The sequence below is a fragment of the Anopheles aquasalis genome, chromosome 3 (assembly GCF_943734665.1).
Source record: "Anopheles aquasalis chromosome 3, idAnoAquaMG_Q_19, whole genome shotgun sequence".
NCBI lineage: Eukaryota > Metazoa > Arthropoda > Insecta > Diptera > Culicidae > Anopheles > Anopheles aquasalis.
In genome coordinates, this window is record NC_064878.1 from 21,070,677 (window position 1) to 21,078,919 (window position 8,243).

An 8,243-nucleotide genomic window follows, 5' to 3' on the forward strand; every position below is an offset into this window, starting at 1 on the left:
CCGGGACCCGGGGGGGCAGAGGACTGGTGCAGAGGATCGGATCAGACTTTGCACAAACAATGAAAAGACCGGGTGCAGCGTGGCATGGCGTGGCGTGGCGTGGCGCGGGGCACAAGTGAGAAATTGCATCCCGAGACAGAGCAACGGCACGATGCTATGGCACGCACTCCCAACACAACCGAAATACCGGCCAAGTCCTGTTTGCCGCTGCTTCTTCCTTCGTACGCATGGTGATCGTATTTTTTTTGGGATTTTCCTTCCACCGATCCTCCGGTGGGGGTTTCAGACGACGACGAGTTGCACATGCTCAAGGTTCCCACGCATGCCAGGTCAGAACACGCGGCAGCAGCGCTCTGCTTGGGGTCGATCGCATGCATCGTCAGTGCGGTGTCAGTGTTCTGCTCATATCCACTCTCCGCTTTTGCGCCACCTTCGCCTTTCCGAGGCGTCCGATTCCTCAAGATACGCACACCACCAACAGCACCACCGCCAGTTGTGTTGTTGTCAATTTTTCCATTTTGGTTTTTCGCTTCTTTACGCTACGTTCTGTTACTGTTCCGTCTCCTCTTGCTCCTCCACCGGCGGTGACGATGCTTCGTGACGGATTTTCTCGTATTTCAGGCGCAGCCTGGGCCAGCATGTGATCGAAGATCGCGCCAGAAGGGGGGAGCGGGGTGTATAATCGACGAGAAGCGTGTGGAGAAGGTTCAAAATGAAAGAAAGAACGAAAAAAAAAAAAGGATCAGAAACCTACACTCCGCCCTGGGGAGAGAACGTGGATGGCATAATATTGTTTTCAGAAAGGCTGAACACGTGTTCAAAGTGTGGAAGACTCTTTTCCGGGGCTGCGCGTCTCCAAAAGCCAAAGAGGTAAACCCCGAAAGCGAAGCGCGCGCGAGTCCAGCACACGAAGAACCCCGGGTCTGCATGCCCTGGGAACCTTGGCCCCGTTGGAGGAAAACCTCCGTTATCCATTCTCGTGCTTGGCGTCCTTTCGTCCCGTGATTATATCCTTTTCTGGGGCATTATCGCAGCAGTAATTTATTGGTGCAGCTTCTGGGTTCGGAGGAAAAACCCCCAAACAGTCTCTGCGGTAACACCGCGAAAAGGATGCGAGCAATCATTCACGCCCCCTGGGGAAAGGTGAAAGCATGCGGCCACGGCATGATCGGCATCCCGTTCGTTGACTTCATCTCATGGTGGACGACGTAACGGTTTCGTTGAAATTCATAACAATCACATGGTGTGCTGGACCATGATTCAAGGGGCACTTTTTTTCGCGTTGAACTTGAGGTGTCGTTTGACGAGAAGTGATGTGAAGAGATTGCAATTTTACTAAACACCTATTTGCTGGAAAGTGGTTTCCACGAAAAGAACGGGAGAATGATGCGGGGCCTCAAGGATCCATGGCGAATTGCATAATTTCCGCCAGCGGATGCAGGTGTTTTCGTGTGATCGTGTTCCCCTTTTCCTCAGAGCATATCAACCTTGAGGTCCCTGTTTGATGATGTAATGGGAGGTCTTTTGGTTGGCTGCCTTTATGGATAATTTAATCATTTAACAGCGACATCTTGATACAGTGGTTTTTATTAATGCTTTGTAATGATATCGTGGATATCATGAAACCAAAAGCGGTTCAAGAGACTTACGATATGATCAATGAGCAATAGATATTTCTCTGGTGATCTAGAGCAACTCAAATTCATTTAGAAATCTTAACACTCTATGAATCGATTTTAACTTATTTGTTGTATCCTTCTTGGTCATATTTTTATTTCTTCATTTAAAATAAAATGCCTTAAAAGTTTCGTAAGAGTCAGTTCAAACTAGGAATTAAACTATATTTTAAAACGAAATCTAGACAATGAACTTTACTGCCCAATTCACCAATCATTCCTTGCAAATGCAATAGTCATCCTCATACGCTTTGTATTTCTGCCAATCTTATCGGATGATGCAATCAACTGATAGACTACAAACTTTTAGATGAAGCATCTCGTAATCCGTAATTGTTTATTGCTAGCAAGATTCTACTATCAACACACTTGACTGTGGCACCATCATTCCTCTAAGAACCGCTTCAGTGATAGATGTGGCAAAACAGAACGATGCTGACCGACTTTTTGGATAAGCTGTACTAGGTGCATTTTAATCAGCTGTGGTTTCAACTTAATCAAAGTTCCTTCGATTGAGATCTTATCAAAAGAATAAAGATAATAGAACGTGATACAACGCAAGAACGCAACACAAGGAATCTTTTTCTGTATCATTTCTTTTGAAATGTCTTATTAAGGGTCTTTATACTGATTATACTATTCATTCTAATCAACATAAGAATGAAACCGAAGTATGAATCGTTACTGTATTAATAAACTTGATTTTCAAACCATATTCAGCTCCTTTTACAGCCCTTGTATACTAAATGACCTAGTAAAATTGTAAAAAAATACCTCCATTTTGACGCACTGCTTTTTCAATACCACTTGCTACAATTGCAATTATAATCGGTACTCGAGCACCAACGGTCCGGAACGCGCCTGCTGAAAGGTGTGATTAATACCTGTTTTGGCACTCTGCCCCAAAGAAACCCCCAACAACATTACACGCCTATTCGGAGGCTACAGAATTCTTCATCCAATTGTAACCACTCGCCGAGTCGAGTGATCACCGAGAACCCGCTCCCCACCGATCAACCGGCTGTCACTCTATCGGTGGCCAGCAGCAGAAACCAGCAGCAGAAAATCCCCAAAAAGACGCCCCATGTCCCCATGTCTTGACCGTGGCAGCCGAGAATACAGAACCGTAACCCTGAACTTGAACCCACCAATTAGTGTCCGCCAAAGTTGTTTTCACAGTTGCTGCTACCGTATTGTTGAAAGAAGAAGGAGAAAGAATGGAGCTTCCTCCGGAGGCTTCTGGAAATGTAATTTTGCCTTCCAGTCCCTTCTCCCCGGGATGCATTTCGGGTGCTGCTGGCGCAGTGAATGAAATGACTGCACTCCAATTAAGTTGCTTCACCCTTTCCCCCCTGGACAAGCATCATCATCAACTGCAACAACAGCCTGCCAGCCATCCAGTGGCCCTCTGAAGCAACAAGTGTCCGTCGTCCGTCTTTATTTTCGGTGAAAACTCCATCTCCATGCCCTGTTTTGTGTGCAATTGCTGCTGCGTTCTGGGTAATTGATGAGAGGGGGTGCATGTTATTGTGCGAAAAGCTACCCCCCACAAAAGGTATAAGAGGGAGAGAATGGATACCTCGGACAATTAGAGAAAATTTTGGAAACTCAAACACTGGCAGCAGCAGAGGCAACAGCAGCACGCACTCCGGTACCCTTTCATTATACGCGGCTAATCCACATCCTCCCCAAAAATAGCTTTTACCACAACTGTCCAGCAGAACGGTCACGCAAAGCCAGCAACGCCCAATAATCTGCTGCCATTCTGGCCAGCACAGTTGGTTAACGATTTGAAAGGAATGATTCACTTTACTTTTTGCCAAAAAAAAAGTCAATATCCAGCACGCACACGGCCAGCACAGATGGTGTCCCGTGCGCTCCTATCACCTGACTCACCTGAGTATCGATAGGTCATAAGAATACGGCCAGTAGGTGGTTTTGCTGGCACGATCCTGGAACCGTGTGGCATGCCAAATGATGCGTCAGCACTGTGCCCCGGGGAACACCTTACTGGAGCTCGGGGATCACCGAATCGTAGAAGACAGCAACCGAATCGGAAGGCATAATATTTGAACATTCGCTTTGTTGTTCCAATTTACAGTTTACGTGATTGTAGTTCTAGGAAAATATGAAACAAGTCTTGTTTAACATATAAGACATCCCGGAACAGCCATTTACAGCTGCGGCTTAGCATCTTGATTAGATTCAAACAAACGAAAGGTGGTTGGGGAGAATCGTGATTAAAAGATTAGATTAGTCAACTAGAAATCCACTCAACTAGAAGAAAAAAGGGCCTAATCGCTATTGATGGTTCCTACTACAACTTTTTATTAATAAATCTGTATTACTGTTGTAAATTAGTGTGGTTTCGTTGACTGCTGGAACATTGTAAAGCACGAAAATCGACACGCCTTGGGATAGTGAGCTGTTGATTTGTGTAGCACCAACGTAACGTGCATTTCAAACTCAAACCGGAAAGAAAGTGTTATACGTCTGGTATACACAAAATCAGGCATCTATACACCACAAACAATCTTTTTTTTAAATTAAATTGATCCACTGTTTAGTTCATTTATTGCAAAAGTAATGGAAACTAAACTACTAAATTTACTATATATTTTTATTCTTCTGCTAAGTGTAGCCAAAAAAGGAAAATTTTCATTCATCGAAACTCAGCGGAAACTGGGCTAAAACCCGTTCCGAGCTCGCTCCGTGAAATCCCGTAAGGCTATCTGGGGCCAAACAACAACAAACCCAACAGCCAACGACCGGAGTTTTGCGTTTGATTCCGACCAGAACCGGAAAGCCCCAGCTGCTCAACCCTCGCCAGGACTTTCATCATCCGGAAGCCAGAAGGACAAATCAACCACGGAAAAAGGTTCGATATTCTTTTGTCAATAATCGTCCTTTTAGTTACCGATCGATTTCTCCTTCCAGTCATCATCACCGCAACGCACCAACGAAAATGGAATACACTCCGAGATCGGTTGTTCTGGAGCTGCTTCTACGATACGCTCGCCATCTTCCGGATGACGAGTTTTTCCGCGACGGTAACCAGTACCTCAAACCGTTCGTGAAACTCGGAGTCCTTAGCCAAGTCCCGAACGTGCCAGACGATAATCATGATGTGTAAGTAACGAAAGAGAGTACCATGTTAGGCCGGAGGCTGATGATTGTTTTCCATCTGGCTCACAGAGAAATCTGCTGCAATGTACCGGATTGTACGTTCTTCTGCCAATCCGTGGTCAACTACGAGGCTCACTATAACGCACAGCACCGGTATACGTGCGGGGAATGCAAGAAAACGCTCCCAAACGCTCACCTGCTGGATCTGCATCTGTCGGAGACCCACGATTCTTACTTTGCTGCACTGGTTCAGGCAGGAAAAGGGCCCATGGTATGTTTGCAACACGACGTATGCTTAAGGAAATGGCTCTACGTTAACTAATCTTTCTTTACCATCCTTCGCCAGTATGCCTGCTTCTTGGAAGAATGTAAATACCGAAGCACGGACGTCGTTGAGCGACGCGATCACTGCATACGCGAGCACAAGTTTCCTCACAATTTCCGCTTCGACAAGCAGTCCCTGTCGCACCGCCTCATTGCCAAATCGCCCGAGCTGGACACGAAGATTGGCGAGAAGGAAACTGTTGTCCCGGAAGCGGTCACTCCACCGCGATGTAGGAAAAACTTCGTCTTCGGTCACTCTCGCCAACGTACGTTCAAAGCGACCCAACCCAAGTGTGATATCCTCGACCGGATGGTGGTTGATCTGCTGGAAAGCCTCCCGAAAGAACAATGATCTGCCCGCGATATACTTATGATGGAATTTGTTGTTGTTGAATTTGCATTAAATTAGTATAAATAGTTGAAATAAATAAGTTGAATTCTAGGCGCCGTGCCACCGTGCGCCAACGCCAGCAATCAACGCGCACCTGTCTCCGATTACCTAGGCCTCGTTATCGAGATCTTCCGAGCTGTATTCGGCACTAAAGTCATCACTGGCCATACCAGGAAGCGTCGTGTTGCGGTACGTTTCTTGGCTTTCGCTGCCAATTGTTGAGGAGGTCACTTGTTCCGAGGATGTATCCATTGAAGCCGTATCGATCGCTGCTGTCGTGGTGCTACTGGGCGTGGTAGTAGGGGTGGTCATGGAAATCGGCAGAATCTCACAGTTCCTTCCCTTGTACCCGGTGGGACATTCACACCGATAGTAGCCATCCTCTTTGATCAAGGACTTGCATTTGCCACCGTTCTGGCAGGTATTTGCATTCTGCTCGCAGTAGTTTAGCTCTAAAATCGAACAGAAATGATTAGAAAATGACTGAGTGGCATTTGATCCGCGTCGCTCGTACCCTGATCGCAGAGCATTCCTCCCCAGCCCGGCTTGCAGTTACATTCCCACGGACGTCGGCAGTCACCATTAACGCATCCAGGGTATGCGTGGCATTTGCTACAATCTTCACCCATCCATCCGACCTTACACCGGCACTCTCCCGGACGGCGACAGTATCCATGCTCGCGGCTACAGTTGGCCGCACACATCGCTGCGAACGGAGTTGCGATTCAAATCAGTCACGTGGTGGCCAACATTAACCTCCCGTGCTACTCACGTGTCTGGCAAAGAATTCCCGTCCATCCAGGTAGACACTTGCACTCGAGCGGTTTGGTGCACGTTCCGTGCATACACCCTGGCAGTACCTGGCAATCCCGGCACGTTGGACCGGCCCAGCCTAACCGGCAGCGACACTCTCCCGGTGCTTCGCAGTATCCTCGCGATGGGTGACAATCGGAGCGGCAGATCGCTGTACGGCGAAAGATCGAATCCGATGAATCAAAAGCATCTAAAGGGCCACTCCCAAATGTACTTACGCTCCGAGCAGAAGATTCCATCCCAGCCCTTGTGGCAAACACATTCGAACGAAACCTGGCAGCCTCCGTGCTGGCATCCGGGCAACGGGATACAACGATTACAGTTCTCGCCATAGAAGCCCAGCTTGCACCGGCACTCTCCCGGTCGCTTACAGTAGCCCTGCAGCGGATCGCAGCCCTTCTTGCAGATCGGAACATCGCACAAATCACCGGTCCAGCCCGGAAGGCACTTTACGTCGCCATTATCGTCACAGACGTAGTGCGAGTATTCGTTCTGTGGCGTCGGCAGCTCGCAGGCCTGCGCAGGGGAATGGAACGGAAAGTGGAATGAATAAAAACTCGCATTAATTGCATTCGTAACCGCCAAATATGATCGCTAACCACATATGCTTTAAGGACGGTCGACATTAAAAACGAATTAAAATTAATGATCGAGCATTTTAATAGTGATCGTAGCCGGCAACCAAAACGCCAAGATTTAAAATAAATTGCTTCTCGAAATGGAAGCAAAGAACAAAACCATTCTAGTGGGAGGGGGGTCGTCTTCTGCTGCTCATTACGAAAGGAACGCCGGGACAAGATGACGAACAGGTTCTGGAACGGTGGAGAGATGCATCCCGTGAACCGTAGGCATCTTATAACCGGTACTCTGGGAGAGCGGGAGGTCCGGGCGTGGTATAATGGAAGAACGGAGCAAAACAACCTAACGGGTTCTGGAGGCAACCACAATGCCCGAGGGACCACCGATCGCATTTAACGGTTTTCGGTGCATGTACGTCCGCCCGACACTTTAATGTAAATTTTCTCTTGCTCTTGCCCCACAAATCTGTAACACTGCGTCACCATGCCACCAAGTCTTTATAGGCCAACCGAATATTGCTTTCGCCATGTATCGCCGACATGACATCGGCGGTGTAATGGAGAAATCTACGATCCGGTGTCACTGGGAGCTGATCTCTCTCGGGGGTAAAAGTAACAGCACTGCTACTGCACCGCACTAACCTGCTTCTTCCACTTTGGCACATAACGAACGGCCGAACCCGGTGGCACTAGCACGGTGATCAGCTGCAACAGTACCCCCGCGATAAGCAGCTGTGGATAGCTGGCGAAGTGACTCATGGTGCTCCAGAAACGTCTCGGTGATCTTCGAACGATCGAGCATTCACCTTTCTCCGGATCTCTGGTCGCTCGTTTTGCTATGATCTAGAACTTCGGGATCGGGGAACGGGGGGAATTAACCGAAAGGCAACCAACTACTCCGGACGTCGCCCAGACGGAGACTAATGGAAGCCGTTGCGAAAGGCAGGAAAGGAAACCTAGGAGATGCTTCGGCGATCGCGGTCTCTACTTGTCTGTGTCTTCGGATGGACGGGGAGTTTGTTTTTGCTTTCTGCTTGTACTGCGTGCTTTCTCCTCGGCCCATCGCGATACGCGGTCGGCGGCCACGCGCCTCTATTGGTTGGCTGCAGCGGTGGCCGCAGTCTTTGCTCAACTCATTCATACATCGGGTATCGGCCCGGTGATTCACGAAAAGACGAAAACAGAACATGAGAAAGTATTAAGAAAGAATGAGAGGTAGTGTGTTCTAAGCTCAAGAAATGATGTGGATTTTTAGTAAAGTCATTTTTCATCTAGTCAGAGCATAAGGAAATGATGTATTGATTGTATTGATAATTTACTGCCGCATGTTTGGCG

General features: G+C 47.9%; 2 protein-coding genes across 2 annotated transcripts; one reads left to right on the forward strand and one right to left on the reverse strand.

Annotated features, from left to right (window-relative positions):
- Positions 1 to 4,416: 4,416 nt before the first annotated feature.
- Positions 4,417 to 5,604, forward strand: LOC126575347 (protein lethal(2)k10201). The gene is made up of 4 exons (XM_050235989.1): positions 4,417 to 4,554; positions 4,614 to 4,805; positions 4,872 to 5,073; positions 5,149 to 5,604. Exons 2-4 carry the CDS (start codon positions 4,642 to 4,644, stop codon positions 5,476 to 5,478), a joined length of 696 nt encoding a protein of 231 aa, XP_050091946.1. The 5' UTR covers positions 4,417 to 4,554; positions 4,614 to 4,641; the 3' UTR covers positions 5,479 to 5,604.
- Positions 5,598 to 7,667, reverse strand: LOC126575346 (delta-like protein A). Its single transcript, XM_050235988.1, has 5 exons — positions 7,551 to 7,667; positions 6,549 to 6,846; positions 6,290 to 6,481; positions 6,032 to 6,223; positions 5,598 to 5,969 (listed from the first exon to the last, which is right to left on the reverse strand). Exons 1-5 carry the CDS (start codon positions 7,665 to 7,667, stop codon positions 5,626 to 5,628), a joined length of 1,143 nt encoding a protein of 380 aa, XP_050091945.1. The 3' UTR covers positions 5,598 to 5,625.
- Positions 7,668 to 8,243: the final 576 nt, after the last annotated feature.